Genomic DNA, 20,559 nt, shown 5'->3' with positions numbered 1-20,559 from the left:
GCGATGGAAACCAAGGACAGAAACGTTTGAAGTTTCAAAGTTATCCATGTATGTATTATGCAGGTATGGTCTTTGTCTAGGCAAGATTAGGAATAGCAACGAGGAGCTGTACATTTGAATGCTCTCCTTGCATCGGCGTCGCATATAAATGCGACCAACATGATAAGATGACTGTCCCCAAAGCACTTCACATGGTTATGGGGCCTATAGCATAATAGCACTTCACTTCCTTTCTTATGCTAGCTTTTCATGCTCCCCACTCTAATTATTTCTTTATGTTTTTTTTTAGAGATATTTTAATCGGTTCACGTTTCATGACTAGTCCGATTCGGGACGAATCCTGAAATTAAGACTTTCAATCCTTCCCAAAAAAAATTATGAAAAGGATCAAACATATATTTTCATCCAAACTGCTCAATTTTCTGATACCAACTGAGCTACTAGATAAGATTGATTTCTTCTTCTTTCACCTTGCTCATAATTTCATCTTAGTTTCTTACTGCCCCCAAAAGGTTCGTAATATAGGTGGAGCTCGTGAAAAGAATGCGACCTAACTATTAATAACTAAGCAACTAAAACAGGAAAAGCTAAAAACTCAAAAATCATTTCAACCTAACTTAAGGTTATAAATACATATAAAAATAATTCAAACTAAAACTTTTTAATATATTTCTCTTACACAAATAAAAAAAATTAATTACTTTTTAGAAAATAAATTTTCATTTAATATATATAAAAGGGAGGATCATAGGCCTTTATCGAATATTGATGATAACTGGTGGTTGTCGTGTATCTTGCAACAATCAACCAACATTGTATCACGTGTCTACCTTCCATGCCTTTTTGTGGTTTTAGTTTAGCTTTTAAGGTCTAGTTCAGAGCAAGATATATTACGTGATATTACTATCTCAAGTCTCAATACCCAAACATTATTAGATATTTGCCGTTTTATTTTTTATTATTTATTATTACTATTATTATTTATTATTATTTTGTCCGTGGCTAGATTTCCATTTAACGCAGACACAGACAACAAAGAAAGAGGTTAGGAAGCAACTGAAGAAGAGCCATTATTTAGTTCCTGAAAGTAAGATCTTCGATGTCCCCTAATGATTCAGGACTTGAGAGTGAAGCGTGTAAAAGCCATGTGAAAAACGTTGCACAGGGATAATGGGCAGCCAAACCCTTTTTGACAATGGTTCAGAATATCTCTTTTAATTGATTTACTTCCATTTTTCCTCTTTCCCATTAAAAGCCATTTCTAGAAAAATCAACTTCTAATCATTTTATCAAGTGTGCCGCTTCTGAAGAATACAACACAGCCAAGCCAGTTCCAAATTTCTCAGTCTTCCTGATCCAGCACAAACTCAGCTTGAGGTATTTTCTAGTGTTCACTTGCATTATATACTAGAAAATATATAATTAATGATGATAATAATAAAATTTCACTCAATTAGAGAGGTTTCTTTGAATTGTGTTCCGTGCTTGTTTTGCGTCAACCATCTTTGCTTTCACTTTTCTACTATAAGAAACATTCTTCAGTATATATGAAGAAGTTCCATCAATTATCATCACAGATAATTAGCTTCCCTAATAAATTTCTTCTCTATTGCGTGTTCTTCTATTGGGATTAATTTCTATGGGCCCGACAGCGCCCAGATAACTAGCGTTGTTTGTCATAATTAGAAAACAACCCGTTTCTATATAGATGTCTCCTAAGGTCCCAAATAATAAAAAACTTGATATCCCCCTCCTCCAATTATTTGATCACATCTCATTATCAACTGACAAAACTACCCTTAAAAAATGTGAGGCCCTCAGAAGCTCCTGCAGTGATCCAACTCAATAAGGAGCACAAAATAGCTGAATGAAACACAGTTGAAATGACGAAACAACCCCCGACAACTCATTATTTGCCTTGGTCCCATTATATCACATACAATTCAATGCCCTGATATGAGAGCATGTTCTGGTGTTGAAATACACATTAAATCAAAAGAGTGAATTCAGTTCCATAACTGATTCCCAATCCAACTGAAATTTAAGTACTGAATGAAGCAGAATGTTATTATCTATGGAACAAAAATGAGATAAGAGTAAGGGATCTTATAAAAGTGACCTCATTATTATTACTAACAACATTCCTATATTAGTATAATTGCAAAGTACAACAGAGAGAGAGGTAGCTAGCGATGGAGCAGTTAGAAATAACACCGAAGAAATCATCGTCATCGTCATCAGTGAGATCATCATTTCACAGAGATCCTCGTGGCTCCCTCGAAGTGTTCAACCCAACAACCAACTCGACGGTGCGCTCTCAGCTCCTCCGGAAAACCTGGACAGAACCGCCGCAAGAACCACGCAACCCATTACCCTCCGATGAAATCATCACCACCTCCTGGATGGCCAACCCACCACCTCCGCCAGCCGGGGAATGCGGCGAGGCGGCGCAGAGAGCCGCCGAGTGGGGTTTGGTACTGAAAACGGACACGGAGACCGGGAAGCCGCGAGGGGTGGCTGTTCGGAACTCCGGCGGGGAGGAACCCAATGACAAAATAGTCGGTTCCTCTTCCAGAAAGAACTCCAACAACTCTGACAGAATCTCCGGCGACTCTTTTGACGGCGGCGCCAGCAAAGAATTCGGCGGGATTCCGAGAATTTCGAAAGACTTGAAGGACGCTCTGTCGGCGTTCCAACAGACTTTCGTGGTTTCGGATGCTACCAAACCCGATTACCCGATTATGTATGCCAGTGCCGGATTCTTTAAGATGACGGGTTATACATCCAAGGAAGTCATAGGAAGAAACTGGTACGTACTCGCTACCTTATTATTATTACATTAAAAAAAATGTTTGTGATTTTAAAAAGGGTCCTTTCTTTTGTTAAGTTCTTGGGAAAAAAAAATTATAATTATGATCTTAAAGTTATTTTTTTTCTATCTTCATAAATTATTTTTTTGACGTGAAGAGAAATTTTTTTTTACGATTACAAGATCATAATTGTGTATTCTCTAAAGAGAAAGTTATACTTATAACCTATTTTTGTTTATAACTTTTTACAGTTATATCTTAACTGTTAATTTTTGTCAATAAACGGTTATCATTTATTGCGAATTAATAATTAATTAATGAGTTTGATTTACAAAAATAATAATCGTTAATTGACATAAATTAACGATTAAAATATAATTGTAAAATGTTATAAAAAAAATGGTTGTAACTTAAAAATTTTAATTGCTGCAAAATTTTAAGTACATTTCCATTTAAAAAATGGTTATTTGAGTTAAAAATAATATTTTTTATTTAAAATTTAAATTAAAAAAAATCTTTCAATTTCTCATCATGTTTTTTATTATATATATTTTTCTCTCATCTAAAGTGACATAATTATATGTAACAAAAAAATGACACAATTATATTCTATAAAAGGATAAATTAAACACCAATCCTTATTATATTTTTACTTAAAATGAGAAAAAAAAAAATACAACGTTCGTCTTAACTTTGACAATGGTAAGGAAAGGATAATAATCATAGTAGTTAAAATTTTGATTTATTATTATGATTTTAATTTTTTTTATTAAAATAATTTTACTAATATTTTAAATATTTTTATAATTTCTTTACATTACGATTTTATATTTTATAATTTTTTATCACCATTTCAATTATATGTAAAATATCGATTTTAATTATCTTATTAATAACGTATTTTTAATTTCGGGTCGGAGTTGGGTCCAGTCGGCTTTTACAGGGTTTGGATACAGATCCGGAGGAAGTGGGAAAGATTAGGGAAGCGTTGCAAGCAGGGTCCAGTTACTGTGGAAGGATAATAAATTACAAGAAGGATGGGACACCCTTCTGGAACCTTCTCACTATTTCACCAATCAAGGACGACGATGGCAAAGTGCTCAAATTTATCGGGTTAGCTAATTTTTTTTTCTTCTTCTTAATTCATTAATATTTGATTTGAATTATCATTATATAATTATTTGTTGGTACAATTGTTATCATCTGGTGATAGTTGGGACCGAAAATTGACCTTTCATTGGTTTGGTCATGGCACACGAGGTGTCTGTTGCTAATCCTAGGATAAGATGAGTGTGAGGCAAGAGCTGCATGCATTTCACCTTAGACTGCGATAAGGACCACTCAATATGTCGTTTTCTTTGCATTTAGACTCTGTCAAAGTGACCTATGTTTAACTATTTGTGACAATTATAGATTGGTTTAGACATTTATGACTCTTTTCTTGGTTGGGGCGGTGTTTGTCATGAATGTGTGTAATTTTTTTTTAAAGATTTTTTCACCAATTCATCATTAATTTAGTTGAATTGGACAGAATTATACGAGCGATAAAATTTTTCTTATTAAATTTTTAACACAGCTCAACTATGTATTTAGAATTCAAATTTGAGATCATATATTAAACTGAGAAAATCTTATGTGAATTGATTTACATATTTGGGGTTGGAATATTTTAGAGTAAAACATCTTTTGGGTCTCTAACAAAAAATATGATCCCCCATTTAGTCTTTTACAAAAAAAAAAATAGTCTCAAGGTCCTTAAAAAATTCAAAGTGGATCAATTTTAGTTCTTTTGAGGGATTTTTTTTGAGTTTGTGAGGGATCACAATTTCAATTAAATGGATTCATTTTAAATTTCTTAGAGATCTTGAGATTTTTTTTTTATAAGAGACTAAAGTGAGGATCATATTTTTTGTTAGAACTCAAAAAGACTTTACACTCAACACGCCCCCAAACGCAAGAGCCCTTTAGGCTAGAAGTGTGGAATTTTTATTTTAATTCCACTTTTTAAAGTGGGGGACGGTGAGACTCTGATACCATGTAAAGAACCTTGAGGTCACCACCCCAAAAGCTAGCTCAAGGAGTGAGAGTGTCCAAAGCCTTATAAAAGCCATATTAGTTTCTCATCCAATCAATGTGGGACTATATATCTCAACATATTTGACCCAATTATTGAGAGCCTTGTGAAGTTGTGAATATAAGCCGTTTCCAAATTTTGGGCCAAAGGGACTTCCTTTTATCTTTTTGTTATTGTATACTTTGGCGAAAGATTCGAACGTACGCACTGGTTGCATGTGGGCTTTGATGTAATGACACAGAAGCCGTATAGCGGGATGCTTGCCCAATGTATTTTCTTTGTCTTGGTGATTGTCGCAGAATGCAAGTGGAGGTTAGCAAGCATACGGAGGGGTCCAAGGAGAAGATGCTACGTCCCAATGGATTGCCCGAATCATTGATTCGATATGATGGTATTAGACACATTATTTTGTCATTTCAATTTCACTGCAATAGTCATTCACATTGTTTAGTGATTTGAAGGAATAATGGGTTTCATTAAAACTTACGGTTAATCACAAAGGAAAACCATAAAATGTGTATGCGACAATTAGAAACTTAGTAATCATACTTCAAACAATGAAAAGAAACAGTAACTCAATGATGCGAATGAATTTTATTTTATTCATAAAAAACAAAAAAACAAATTGAAGTCAAGAAAAAACGATAAAATTAGGTTACATACCAAAAATGAAGTAGAAAATAGTAATGAAAACTACAGGTCAATGAGAGTACATTATTAGACACATTAGAATCAAATGACGTGTTCCTTTTTCTTGTCCCATAACTCAGCAAAGCCAAGCCATTACCGTTTCCCATTACTTTTTCATCTTTCCATTTTCACTATTATGAAGAACAAACTATATGACCATCATTTAATAAATTCTGAAGAAAACATTTGGCCTTTTTGTTCAATTTTTATGGATTTATTTAATGTTAAAGGAGATAAGTTATCTCATGTCATAGAGACAAACATATAAGCCCCACCACCTAAAAAAATAAAGAAAAATAAATAGGCTATACAGTTATCGAAGGGTGTGTAGTAAGAAAAACTAATCTTATGAGAATAGTTTTTCCCTTTATTTAAAGGGTTCGTTTTGTCTGCAGTTATCTGCAGTAAACCCAATACGATGTCGTTTTGGAGCTGAAATCACGGTGTTTTGTAATTTTAATTTATTCCAGGGTTATAATAGTCTTTATATTTATAATTTTTTAAGATTTCAATACCAAAACGACATCGTTTTGGGAATAAATGCGAATAACTTATCTGCAGTAACTTCAGAAATATTTTTTCCTTATTTAAATATAGGGGAAGGTTTTACTTACTATTTTTTTATCACTTCTTTTACCACTTTTGTTATTATTGGATCAAAATCGACTCTTACTCGATATGTTATTTTGTAACTATTAATTTAATTTTGATCTAAAGATAACAAAGTCAATAATAAAAGGTGTTAAGAAAAAATGGTAGTAAGTATAATTTATCTTTTACATATATTATATACTTAAATACCGCTCATTTTATGCCGCGCATATACAACACACAGAAATGATAAAGATTCAGTATCAATATGACAATGGAAGTTCAAATATGAGATTCTTATTTGGGTCAATGTTGTACGACTGGTTATTATAGAAAACTAGCTAGAAGTAAAACAAGGCAGCAAATAACTATAGAAAGTTGTTTCACTATGCATGTGTCAAACAAATTTTCCTACCATCTCATGCAGAGTAATAAGAGATTTTCATATCTATTTTTAACTGCACTAACAGCTTGTGTATTATACAGCTCGTCAGAAAGAGAAGGCTACAACTTCAGTATCTGAGTTGGTGAAGGCAATGAAGCGCCCCCGAGCATTCAGTGAATCAACGAACCGTCCCTTGATCATAAAATCAGGAGGTGCTGAAGAAGAAGAAGAAGAGGAAGAGAAAACAGAAAATATATTAAGGAGAAAATGTGAGAGTGTGGCTTCATTTAGACGGAGATCACTAGGAGGAAATAGAAATTCAATGGAAGGAATCAGTGAGCTTCCTGAAAATAAACAGAAAAACTCTCATCGCCGTTCTTTCATGGGGTACATATGGTTATTTACTTGTGTTATTATATACATCTCGTTCTATGTTTTTGAGATAATCACTGTAAATTTTTTTAACTAATTCTCCAATTAGTATATTACAATATTATGTCCTTCTATATGCTTCAGATTCATCACAAAAAATCAGTCCAACGATGAAAGCATCAATGATAATGTTATTGAGGATGTTAGCTCTGAGAATGAAGTTGATGAGAGGCCTGATAGTTTTGAATTTGATGATAAAGAAAAGCAAAGGGAAAAGCGAAAAGGTCTTGATCTTGCTACCACACTTGAACGTATAGAGAAAAACTTTGTCGTTACTGATCCAAGGCTTCCTGACAATCCTATAGTAAGATTCTTCAAATCATTTATGTCATTACAGCAAAGTGTTTCCCTTCTCTGTTGGATTCTTGTACTGGAGGTAAAGATCTAACAAGATGGAGTTTGTATTTGGTTTTTACTTTTTCAGATCTTTGCATCTGATAGCTTTTTAGAGCTTTCAGAATATAGTCGTGAAGAAATCTTGGGAAGAAATTGCAGGTATGCTTTAATTTCACATTACCATGCAAATCAATATTTTAATGCTTTTGTTCACGCAAGCCATCTACAAAAATCTAACTGAAATTGATTTTAACAGAATATTATAAAATTTCGCCTCCAACTCTACCTCAAGCTTCGTTTATTGCATTTTAAATGTTTCCAACTTTCCATCAATGATAAATGGGAAAATTCCAGAAATAAGGAGCCTAGTCCAACATAGAAGATACATATAAGCATAGCAAAATCACTAAAAACTTCAGGAAACTGAATTTAAAAGTAAAATAATTACATGGCAAGTATACTGATGCTAGATGGAAGCTAGTGACACAAATGTAAATGCTTTTCTGAAAATTTCAAAATATTGATGTACCTGGAAATGATGAAAAAGGTGTTTCTATTATGTCAAAATTCAGTGTATTTACATTATAATGGTATTTGGCTATTCAGGTTTCTGCAAGGACCTGAAACTGATCCAGAAACTGTGAGGAAAATAAGAGAGGCAATTGACAACCAAACAGAAGTTACCGTGCAACTCATTAATTATACAAAGAGTGGTAAGATTGCTTAATTTTCTGCTGGGAAATCCACTTTCATAGGCTAATTTCTTAAAGATTGGTTTATAGTTATTACATGAATATTCCGTACAGGCGTACATAGTAGTATGGAATATCTAATTGAGTTTAAAATGATAGGAAATATTTACATGATATTCAATGCCACACTATTGAGTTCATTACAAGAAATAAAAATATTGTTACCTCCAAATTTTTCATGAATACATTAACCTGTATTAGTACTAGTCCATAAAAAACAGTTATCAATATTTGCATATATATCCCAGTTTTGGAATCCTGAATCCCTTTCTTAGCGTACAAAGGAAATATAGCTATTTAACAACTTCAAGCTCAATAATTTTGCAATTATTACTACACTTGCTATTGATGAATTCTCTGATCAACCCAGGCAAAAAGTTCTGGAACCTGTTTCATTTGCAACCCATGCGTGATCAGAAGGTACAGATTATATTAGTCCTCCGATGATGTTACATCTTTTAATATCTTGCCGTACAATTTTGTTTTTGGGTAGTTAATCATATTCCATTCATCTATACTTTAACAGAACACAAAGCTTAGCTTTCGTCTCTTTTCCTCGTGGTTTAACAGGGAGAAGTACAGTATTTTATTGGTGTTCAACTTGATGGCAGTCAACATATAGAGCCTCTTAACAACTGCATCGCAGAAGATAGTGCGAAGGAGGGAGAACAATTGGTTTGGTCTCTATTCAAGTGCTTCATTAGTTTAACATGCATTGAGATCTCAAATCATTGTCAACATCATAATATCCAATTTCAGGCTTTACAATTGAGAGTCTATAAAGCCTATTGATTATGATTTCCTTTAACACTTTTTAAATCTGTTATTAGCTTTGTTTTTTCATATAATATTTGTTGGCATTATCTGTAACAGTAGGAAAGTTTGTTCAATTTTATTACGCTTTGTATATCCCTATTTATAACAAGTTCACTTGACATCCACCCTCAGGTCAAACAAACTGCAGAAAATGTTGATGAGGCAGTGAGAGAACTTCCAGATGCTAATCTAGTAAGGTCTACTGGTTATCTTTGTCTCCTAAAGAGCTTTTGAATTCAATTGTGACATGACCTCTTTGGTGATCTCCAGAAACCAGACGATTTATGGATGAATCATTCAAAAGTGGTTCATCCCAAACCTCATAGGAAGGGTAACGCTGCTTGGAGAGCTATTCAGAAGGTATTACTTCTGTATTTTAGAATGTCATGTTTTCCTGTATTTATTGATATTTCTATTAACTGATTAAAGATTTAGGAATTTCTTTTACACAGTATGGCTATAAATTACAAACAACAAAAAACTTCATCATGTTTAATTGTGCTGACTTATCTTTTTGTTCTTTGTATTTCCATAGTTTCTTTAGATTTCTGGGAATTGATCATAATTTTCTCTTTAATTATGTATTATATTGAAGATTATATTAATTGAGTTGGTAAACATGACATGAAACCATTATAGATACTTTTGTATTCCATAGGGTTGTAAGTACTGGATTTTGTTCCTAGTCACTTCTTGAATGTCTTATGCAAGTTATCTTACTTTTGCAACTTGTTTTGTGACCTTGGTTTCTTGGTTTTTTGCAGATCCTAGACACTGGAGAACAGATAGGCTTAAAGCACTTTAGGCCAATTAAACCTTTGGGGTCAGGAGATACTGGCAGGTTTTTCCCCCCCTTGATTTAGCTTTTCCATTTCCCATCATTTCACAATGGCCTAAAATGGTGGCATGTGGGTTGAATTAAATGCCTGGTGAAATGAATTGCAATCCTACGAGTATGATGCTCTGGATAACCACATATGGCCGACATACTTTTTTATGATTTCTTCACTTCAACTAGTAATTCTAGCATTTCTTTAATGGAATTTCTGCATATATTAAGAGAATTATAAGTTATAAGTGAATTAGTCCCTTGATAGCTGAAAATTCAAGAGAGGTCAATATTTTAAAATCTTAATTAGATTTTCTTCATTGATTTGGATGATAAGAAGTTTCTTTCTGCTCCATTATTTTTCCACATCAAGCTTATGTGGCAGTGATATCATATATTACTGGCTTGCAGCGTACATCTGGTGGAGCTGTGTGGAAGTGGTCAATATTTTGCCATGAAGGCTATGGATAAGGGTGTTATGCTCAATCGTAACAAGGTTTTGAATATGATTATTTAACATGACTATTTTCTTTTTCGTTTTAACTGCTACAACCTAGACATGTTTGTGTTGAAGTTATTATATACTGTATTGGCTTCATTTTCATTGCCTTTTGGTGATACAAGTTAACTTCTATCACTTAATTCAAGTCTATAATGACTTTTCAATATTCAAATACACTAAACTATTTTCAATATATATATATATATATATAAGTGTTTCTAATTACCTTAACATTTTAGTGGGCTAAATCAAGTTATAGCAGCATTTACTACTTGTCGTAATAGGATGGGCTTTCTAAACTTTCTACAGGTGCATAGAGCTTGCACAGAGAGAGAAGTCCTTGACAAATTGGACCACCCTTTTCTACCTGCATTATATGCTTCCTTTCAGGTTCGAAACTCAAAACATTATTTTCAAATAAGATACTCAATAATTATTAATGACTAGAGTTGCGAATAACTGGTTGGAACATTAGGATCTTTATGATTGCTAGATCACTTTGCCCCCTTCTGCACAGAAGCCTGTGATCATTGAGTGCACATATGTCACATCACAATGTCTTTATCATAGACCCTTGCTTTTATGGATAATGATTTCACAAATTATATTCTCTGTCTTGACCTAGATTAATGCCTTTATTTTCTATTACAATTGATTCAGAAGTTAAAGAATAACAAGGATGTTCACGTGGCTGCTTTTCTATATATTGATTTTGTCAAGTATTTGGAACTTGATTAATTTGCAGACCAAAACACATGTTTGTTTGATAACTGATTACTATCCTGGTGGAGAACTATTCCTGCTTCTTGACCGGCAGCCAACAAAGGTTCTCAAGGAAGACGCGGCGAGGTATATTATGCTACTGCTCAAAGAATTTATGCATATATATAACAAATTTAGAGTTTGAACACAATCAAGATGAGTAACGGGTGAGATGTCTTTTCCCTCCCACTTTGGTTGATCTGACGAGGGAAGGGTTATCGTGTGTGTATATGACGTTTTCTCTTGTTTATTTATTTTTTTGTGCACCTTTTTCTCTTAATTCTACGGGAAAGGATATTGTAACAACCAAGTTGTGTTACTACCAATCAATCTTACCGTTAGATCGATTATATTGATCCAACGGTTATATTTATTTCCATCTTTGTATGGTCATGATTTCCCAAATTTAATACTTTATATTTATTTCCACCTTTGTGTGATTATGATTTCTCATATTTAATGCTTTCAGTAAAGAACCAATTCAACCCAAAAGCTTAAGTTGTTGGGTGAGGTTAAATTAATGATTTTATATATCTCAACACGCCCCTTCACATGAGAGCCCACTGAGCTTGAAGAGTGGACAATGCATAGGAAAATTCTGAGGATCGAACTCAAGACACGAGGCTCTGATACCATGTAAAAAATCAATTCAACCCAAAAGTTTAAGCTGTTGGATGAGGTTAAATTAATGGTTTTATATATAACAAATCGATCTAACGGTGAGATTGATTGGTAATAACATTGGTAGTAACACAACTTGGTTGTTACAATATCTTTCCCTTAATTCTATTAGTCAAACTAATGAACTTTCGAGTATTCTAATCTCTCTGTTGTTCTATATAAATTATGTTGCATAGAAATAGTAACTTACGTCAACGAGTCTAAAACTCCTACTCCTACCAAGTTTGTGAGGGCCTGAATCTCTCTGTTTTTGAGATAACATTTCATATATTCTTGATTGTGATATTTTAATTTTGAAATGAGATTGATACTGATAGTGTATCTAATATAATCAGTTAGGATTGTAACTGATATATTCTGTTATAACTGTTTGTTAACAGTTATATTCTGTTATTAGTGCTTAAGCCTTTGGTGAGTAGAATAGCTTAGTATATATAGATTATACCTGTAACACTTAAGCTCTTAAGATTCTTTTCATAATATACAAAGATTACAGATTTCAGTTTCTTTCTCTAAAGTCTGATACCTTACAGATACCTCAAAACTATTCAAATAGTACTGTCTGTTTCAGTCTAACAACTTTCAATCGACCGTTCAATAACCACTACTAAAGCAAAGGATCGTTATTCAACTATGTCTGCTACTTCTTGTGTTTCTCTATTTTCCTTTAACTGACATTAAGTTCTTAATATATATGTAGATTTTATGCTGCTGAGGTAGTGATTGCATTGGAGTACCTTCATTGTCAAGGTAAGCTCTTATGAAATATATATATATATATATATATATATATATATATATATATATGACATCATGATAATTATTTTTGTTGCCTTCTCTTTTAACTCATGAAACTGTCTTACAACTTGGGAGATGTTTTTAATTGACAAAATATTTCTGAAACTCTGGGATGAACTTATCAGGCTGCCTGCAATCAGCATAAATGTAATGAAATATTTTTTTTTCTTCTCCTTTCCTTTGCAATCATCATAAAGACATCAAAGTCTCATACACAGACCTCCTAGCAATTACATGATCCTTTTATCACAAATTTCTGCCCTTCGAAGAAATCTTGCCACATAAATTCTACTGAAATATACTAAGACACTTACTAGAACAAAATTTAATATGACATTGTTTGGTGAGAATTTACAGGGATAATATACCGGGATTTGAAGCCAGAAAATGTGTTGATCCAGAGCTGTGGGCATGTGTCTCTGGCAGATTTTGATTTGTCATGTTTAACATCTTGCAAGCCACAGGTATCTTAGAGACAAGAACTTCAGATAATGTAGTTTTTAATTAGATGCAATACTTTTAACTCAGGCCACTGAAACAGTTTTATTTACGTCTGACTGCACTTTTTACAGCTTATAATTCCAGCTACAAATGAAAAGAAAAAAAAGAAGAAGAAGAAACAACAGAAAAGTCAACAGTTTCCATTGTTTATAGCTGAACCAATGAGAGCATCAAATTCTTTTGTTGGCACGGAAGAGTATATAGCTCCGGTTTGTTTTTCCTGGACATATTATATATTATTGAGCAGCAAAAACTATGGTTCTAGATACGCTTGGTTCAGATACTTAATTTTTATGGTGAATGCACCAATTATTATACATATGGTGCATTTGAATATATTATAGAACACTTTGCATTTTGTTAAGAAAAGTCATTTATTGTTGTGCATATATACTTGACTAGTTTGTAAAACTTTTTTTTTTACTGACAAATTGTAACATGGATCTGTTCGTTAAATTTAAAGGATTGTTTTATGCAAGCAAGCATGAATTAATTAGCACGAAGTGAGTGGAGAAATCTTGCATTGATTATTCAATCATTGTTGATGAGCTTGCCAATTAGACATGAACTATTCTTATTCCTGTAGAGACCTTAATGTTTCTTGAAGGGGTGGGGGTGGGATCTTTGTGGCTAGCCGGTATACTGGGAATTCTATTGCATTCATGCTATTTGAACTTCTTTGGAAATTTGTATGCATTTCTTAGATTTTGTTCTAACCGACAGTTCAACTTGTGCAGGAAATTATAACTGGTTCAGGCCATACTAGTGCTGTGGATTGGTGGGCACTGGGTAATTTTTAACTCCTATAAAAAACAAAGGCAATTATGAATATAAATCAGTCTCTAAACATTGAAAAAGATTAAAATAGGAAAGTCCGATTGTATTATATTTTAGTATGTGTAATTGTGTAGTGGATATTAATGTTTCCATAGATAACTAAATCAGTTTTTATGCATATGTTATTCTATTTCTCTTTATTATTCTTAACTCTTTTCCTTGTTGCCTTTTTTTTTTTTACCGGGGTTATGCACATCTGATTTAATGATTTGGAAAATAGAAGTTGAAACAGTTATAAAAAGTCAATTCAAATGCTAGAAATAAACATTTACGTCTCATCCTTATTGCATCCATCTCATGTTAAAATATTGTGATTAACTGAAATTATTGGCCACATCATAACCAGTTTGACTCTTTCACACACAAACAGCACTCACATGACTATAGAGTTTTGACATATTTGAAATAAATTATATCACACTGTTTGACTGCATTGTTTTTTGTTTTTTTAAGGTATTCTTCTATACGAAATGCTTTATGGGTATACGCCGTTCAGGGGAAAGACAAGACAAAAAACATTTGCAAATATTCTTCACAAGGACATTAAGTTTCCCAAAAGAAAACCGGTGAGATTGTTCTCCTGCGTAACTTACTATAAAAATAATCTGACATCGGACAATTACATGCAGGGATACTCAAAAATAGTTTTCTACCAAACATGATTTTAGACTAACTGCAAAATAATCAAATCATTGGCTTTAAGGAAGGAAACATGAAGTTATGGAATGGTCACGTCAAATTCTTATGAAAATCCCATTCATATATAATCAATGATAATTTTTGTTTTAATATGTATTAACAGATATACACAGTTACACAATTCCCATTTTGTAATTTTTCGTTTGTTATTCTTTTCTGTTATCTGTTGTTTGCCTTTTTCTATTGCTGACTCCCTCACTTGCGTATTTCACGGGAGTTTGTTACTTTGTATTCTTTCCTATATATTGGGAGCTCTCAAGGCATTGTACTACACTGAGTATCAAGATAATGAAACCTGCATTTTATTTTTCACCTGATTGCTTTTCTGCTTCTGTATCTGTAAAATGGTATCAGATTTAACAGTTCTTTCCTAGTCACTGCTCTGGCCTCTTTCCATGGCTCGTGGCGGTGCTAATAGTAATACCTCTAATCCCAATGGTGGAGGTTCTTCTGGCCCATCTCAATCCGTTGATGACACCAATAGTCCTTACTATCTCAGTAATGGTGATCATCCCGGTTTGATTCTGGTCACTCATTCCCTAACTGGTTCGAACTTCATCTCCTGGTCCAGAGCTACACTTATAGCTCTTACAGCAAAGAACAAATCATCCTTTGTTGATGGTGTTCTCCTTCGTCCTTCTCAGGACCATCTTCTGTTTCATGCTTGGAATCGATGTAATTCCATGGTCATTTCCTGGCTTCTGAACTCAGTCTCCAAGGATATCGCTGATAGCTTGATGTATTTTACCAATGCCTATGACATCTGGACCGATCTTCGTCATCGCTTTCACCAAGCTAACGGCCTTCGTATTTTTCAATTGAAACTCCAGATCTCATCTCTGCATCAGGGTGCCCTTTCTATAAACACTTACTACACCCGTTTGAAAATTTTGTGGGATGAGCTTCTTGATTACTCCCCTTCCTATCCTTGTACATGTGGTGCTTTACGGTCCATTACCAGTGATCGTGACCAGGACCATGCCATGCAATTTCTCATGGGTTTAAATGATTCCTTCTCTTCGATTCGGGCACAGATCCTTCTCATGGATCCCCTTCCGTCTTTGTCCAAGGTTTTCTCCTTGGTTCTGCAAGAAGAACGACAGAGGGAGATTACATCCTCGGTCTCTGTTACTCCTGATGTTGCTCCTCCACCGTCCATGGCTTCTCCACCTTCCGTTGCTGCTGCCATTGGGGGAGTTCCACGCCGTCAGCGCCCTTTCTGCACCCATTGTAACGGTTTGGGCCACACTAAAGACAAATGTTTCAAGTTGCATGGCTACCCACCAGGGTATAAGCCCAAATCGACCAGGCCCAATCTACCCCCTCACTCAAACGCCAGCGTTTCAGCTATTGCTGATTCATCCTCCCCTTCTCATACCTTTACACCACATCAGTACCAACAGCTCCTCACCCTAATTTCATCGAACCCCACCTCACCGTCTTTCTCTCCACCGCCTTCCCCAAATCTCGATATTAACCCCACCGTTGCCAGCTTCAGTGGTGAGTCCCCCTCTTCCTTGCCTTCTTCTTGCTGGGTTCTGGACACCGGAGCTACTCATCACGTCTCCTGTGTTCCTTTATCATCAGCACACACCCTTTCCACATATGAATCCACCGTGTCTCTTCCCAATGGAACGGTTGTTCCGGTGACCTCCAAGGGGTCTTGTTCTTTTTCTGATTCTCTCACCCTTACTGATGTTTTATTTGTTCCAGTTTTTTCTTTTAATCTGTTGAGCATCGGTGCTCTTACTCGTCATACTGACATTGTTGCTCATTTTGTGTCTTCCCATTGTTTTCTTCAGGAACGTCTCTCGGGCAAAATGATTGGGATTGCTAATCTGGTTTGTGGGTTATACATCCTTGATTCTGCTGCTCTTCTCCCCACAAATCATGTTCCCCCACCCCTTTGTTTTTCTGTTGTTCAAAAGAATGTTGCCTTATGGCACTCTAGACTAGGTCACCTCTCTGTACCAGTCTTATCATCAATGAAAGAATTTTTACATTTGAGTTCTTGTTCTGAAAGTTTACATTGTAATATTTGTCCTTTAGCTAAGCAAAAGCGCTTACCATTTTTGTTAAATCCACAATTATCTCTTCAACCTTTTGACTTAATCCACTGTGACATCTGGGGCCCATTCACCCCTGTCTCCATTGATGGTTTTCGGTTTTTTCTTACACTTGTGGATGATTGCACACGTTTCACTTGAATTTTTTTTCTTAAATGCAAATCTGATTTTTCCTCAGTTTTCACTAATTTCTATACATACATTATGAATCAGTTTCGTGTGTCCATCAAGTCTATCCCTTCTGACAATGCACCTGAATTTAAAATTCCTTTATTTTCATCTAAAGGGATTGCAGTCTTTCACTCCTGTGTCGATAGACCTCAACAAAATTCTGTGGTCGAACGTAAACACCAGCACATTCTAAATGTTGCTCGTGCTCTTCATTTCCAATCGCATCTCCCTCTCCCCTATTGGCAGGAGTGTGTCTCAACTTCTGTTTATCTTATTAATCGTACATGTTCTCCTGTTTTGTCCAATAATACTCCCTTTACTCTTCTTTACAAACAGCCGCCGAAATACTCTCACCTTCGTGTTTTCGGTTGTCTTTGTTATGTCTCCACACTTACCCGCAGTAGACACAAGTTCTCCCCTCGGGCTCTTCCTGCAGTTTTTCTTGGTTACCCAGCTGGTTACAAGGGTTATAAGCTGCTGGATCTCAATTCCAATCGAGTCTTTATATCCCGGGATGTCGTTTTCTTTGAATCTGTTTTTCCATTTGCCTCTTCTCCTATATCTTCTACTCCTCTTGTTTCCATACCTGATACATCCCTACCTACTCAACTCACCACTGCTGCTGTCCCCAAACGTCCTTCAAGAGCCACTCATCCCCCTACTTACCTTAAGGACTATGCCTGTTCTACCACAACAGCCCATCCTATGTCCCGCTCTCTATCCTATCATCATCTTTCCCCTGCTCACTTGGCTTTTATCAACACCTTGTCCTCCCATTATGAACCATCTCATTATTCCCAGGCTTCTCAGTTACCCGAATGGTGTACTGTTATGCAACATGAAATATCTGCTCTTGAGCAGAACAAGACTTGGGATATTGTTTCCCTACCCCCTGGTAAATCAGATATTGGATGCAAATGGGTTTACCGCGTCAAATGCAATGCTGATGGCAGTCTTCAAAGGTACAAAGCTCGCTTGGTTGCACAAGGTTACTCTCAAAGGGAAGGCATTGACTATTTTGAAACTTTTTCTCCTGTCATCAAGCCTACCACCGTTCGCCTACTTCTTGCTCTTTCTGCAATTCATGGTTGGTTTCTTCACCAATTGGACGTCAATAATGCGTTCCTTCACGGTGATCTCAGTGAGGAGGTTTATATGAAATTGCCTCCGTTATGGCTGTCACAGCACGTCACTTCCTCCAAATCCAGTCTGCCGATTAAGGAAATCTCTTTATGGCCTCGAACAGGCCTCTTGCCAATGGTTTCAGAAGCTTAGTTCCACGTTGCTTTCAATGAATTTTTCACAATCTGCAACGGATCACTCTTTTTTTTTGAAATATAATGGCACAATTATGCTTGATGTGCTTGTTTATGTTGATGATGTCATTGTTGCCTCCAATGATTCTAACACTATTCGGCAGTTTATTTCTTCCCTTGATAGCTGTTTCAGGTTAAAGGATATTGGCTCACTTAAATACTTCCTTGGTGTTGAAGTGGCTCGGTCATCCACAGGCATCTTTCTCAGTCAACGCAAATATATTCTTGATATTCTTCATGACACTGGTCTTTCTGGATGCAAGCCCAAATCTACTCCAATGGAACCAAACCTGACTCTTTCCCAACATACTGGTGACTTGCTGCCAGACCCCACTCCTTTTAGAAGACTTATTGGCAGGCTGATTTATTTATCATTTACTCGACCAGACCTGTCCTTTGCTGTGAACCGACTCAGTCAATTTTTATCTGCTCCTAGAGTTCCCCACTTACAGGCTGCCCATCGTGTTCTAGCCTACCTCAAGCACACAGTTGGTCAAGGTATCCTCTTCTCGTCTGAATCTGCGTTACAACTCAATATTTTTTCTGATTCTGATTGGGCAAGCTGCCCTGATACCCGCCGCTCCATCTCTGGCTTCTGTGCTTTCATTGGTAACTCTCCTATTTCTTGGAAGTCTAAGAAACAATCCACTGTATCAAGGTCTTCTGCAGAAGCTGAGTACCGGTCTATGGCCAATGCCACTTGTGAAGTTATCTGGATTCTCTCTTTACTGCATGATTTTCACATTGCTCATCCCTCTCCTGCACACCTGTTCTGTGATAACAAGGCTGCCCTCCACATTGCTGCCAACCCCGTCTACCATGAGCGTACAAAACATATTGAAATCGATTGTCACCTCATCAGGGAACACATTTCCAAAGGTTCACTGCAGACTTTCCATGTTTCTTCCAACAACCAACTTGCGAACCTGTTCACCAAGGCTATTCATCCCTCACAATTCAACTTCCTTCTTTCCAAGATGGGAGTTTCAAATATCCACTCTCCATCTTGAAGGGGGGTATTAACAGATATACACAGTTACACAATTCCCATTTTGTAATTTTTCGTTTGTTATTCTTTTCTGTTATCTGCTGTTTGCCTTTTTCTATTGCTGACTCCCTCACTTGCGTATTTCACGGGAGTTTGTTACTTTGTATTCTCTCCTATATATTGGGAGCTCTCAAGGCATTGTACTACACTGATTATCAAGATAATGAAACCTGCATTTTATTTTTCACCTGATTGCTTTTCTGCTTCTGTATCTGTAAAAATATGCAATAAGTCTTGATGCATGCAGGTAACTCTCCATGCAAAGCAGCTAATTCACTGGTTGTTGCACAGAGATCCCAAAAACAGATTGGGTTCACAGGAAGGAGCAAATGAAATTAAGCGGCACCCATTTTTTCGTAGTGTCAATTGGGCACTAATTCGTTGCATGGTATAACATAGTAACTGAATTTTATAGTAGCAATGGTTTCCATATATTGCTACGATGTTTTCTTCCACGTCTAGTTTAATTTTTTTTTGTCGTAAAGTGTTTGATTAGTAAAGCATTTCTTTTCTTAACCAGAAACCTCCTGAGCTTGATGCTCCTCCCTTACTGGCAACTGAAGAAGGAAAAGAAGCCAAAGATGTAGACCCCGAGCAAGAGGATTTACAAACAAATGTTTTCTAAAAGGTCTTTCTTCCTCCCTCTCTATATGTATATGTTGTGGTTATATTGTTATTGGGTTTAGTGAGTGTATGCATTCCGAGAATGCATAGTTATAATATTAAAGTTGTATTTTTTTTTTTCTCTTGAGAAGCTATCTGCTGATGTGAAAAGTAAAAAAAGTACAATTTTAATATTATAATAATGCATTCTCGGAAATGCATAGTTAAAAACAGCTAAAAGTATATAAGTTTGTGTCCTTTAAAAGGACACTGTTTTGTCCCATTGTTATTTTAGTGACTAGTTATTAACTTAATATCTTGTGGCCTGTAGGTTAGAGGATGAAGTTATATGGCATTCATGAAACGCATGATGAATTCTTTGCGTTTCTCAACAATTAAAGGAATTTCAATCTGTTGCTTCAGTGGTGTAAAGTTTGATGCGTTCATTGTAATTTAAGAATGGAGTTCTACTGCAGTTTTTGATAGTTTATGCTACTAAGTTGGCTGGCCTTCCAATAGGGGATTAGGGGTTGGGGCATCATTCAGTTAGTCTAGTGTTGAAATTCTTGTATATTTTTATAATATTTTAAGTCAATTAACACTATATGATGTAAAAAGTAAATCTGTATTGTTAATTTTTATTTAAAAAAAGACCTCTAATTACAAATCACAAAAATGTTGAACAAACCCGTTTTAGAAACTTATATTAGCCGAAAAAAGTAAGGGATTAGTGTTTCTTATGTTATAGAAGATAATTTTATCTTCTATATAAATATAAAAGTGGGTAGGATTCATATTTTTATATGACTTTATATTGGTCTTATATACTTTTATATATATGTAGGAAATAAATAATATGA

The 20,559-nt window shown here is 35.2% G+C and overlaps 1 protein-coding gene across 3 annotated transcripts; it reads left to right on the top strand.

Annotated features, from left to right (window-relative positions):
• The first annotated feature begins 1,031 nt into the window (after positions 1-1,031).
• LOC133297357 (phototropin-1-like) lies at positions 1,032-20,361 on the top strand. Of its 3 annotated transcripts, XM_061496481.1 has the most exons (24): positions 1,032-1,377; positions 2,154-2,809; positions 3,741-3,923; positions 5,184-5,275; positions 6,652-6,937; positions 7,067-7,286; positions 7,407-7,477; positions 7,925-8,031; positions 8,441-8,490; positions 8,641-8,745; positions 9,019-9,078; positions 9,157-9,246; positions 9,651-9,727; positions 10,127-10,211; positions 10,527-10,607; positions 10,963-11,066; positions 12,361-12,410; positions 12,816-12,922; positions 13,031-13,168; positions 13,697-13,748; positions 14,250-14,362; positions 19,344-19,484; positions 19,617-19,724; positions 20,031-20,361. In XM_061496481.1, exons 2-23 carry the CDS (start codon positions 2,193-2,195, stop codon positions 19,719-19,721), a joined length of 2,934 nt encoding a protein of 977 aa, XP_061352465.1. In that variant the 5' UTR covers positions 1,032-1,377; positions 2,154-2,192; the 3' UTR covers positions 19,722-19,724; positions 20,031-20,361. The 3 variants fall into 3 exon arrangements, 2 of the variants coding, with proteins under 2 accessions (XP_061352465.1, XP_061352464.1); XM_061496480.1 differs by lacking the exon at positions 1,032-1,377 and having other exon boundaries at positions 1,928-2,809; XR_009749628.1 differs by lacking the exons at positions 1,032-1,377; positions 20,031-20,361 and having other exon boundaries at positions 1,928-2,809; positions 19,388-19,484.
• Positions 20,362-20,559: the final 198 nt, after the last annotated feature.

The sequence above is a fragment of the Gastrolobium bilobum genome, unplaced genomic scaffold, assembly GCF_033153095.1.
Source record: "Gastrolobium bilobum isolate Gb01-03AN ecotype WA unplaced genomic scaffold, APGP_CSIRO_Gbil_v1 utg23917, whole genome shotgun sequence".
Lineage (NCBI taxonomy): Eukaryota > Viridiplantae > Streptophyta > Magnoliopsida > Fabales > Fabaceae > Gastrolobium > Gastrolobium bilobum.
The sequence above is the reverse complement of the archived record's forward strand: the minus strand, read 5'-3'. Positions and strand labels throughout refer to the sequence as shown.

Bases quoted from the DNA above. Each gene is read 5' to 3' on its own strand.
- LOC133297357 (XM_061496481.1), top strand. From the start codon at position 2,193: ATGGAGCAGTTAGAAATAACACCGAAGAAATCATCGTCATCGTCATCA. The intron at 10,608-10,962 runs GTTCGAAACTCA...ATTAATTTGCAG, and splicing joins CATTATATGCTTCCTTTCAG to ACCAAAACACATGTTTGTTT. The intron at 13,749-14,249 runs GTAATTTTTAAC...TGTTTTTTTAAG, and splicing joins TGTGGATTGGTGGGCACTGG to GTATTCTTCTATACGAAATG.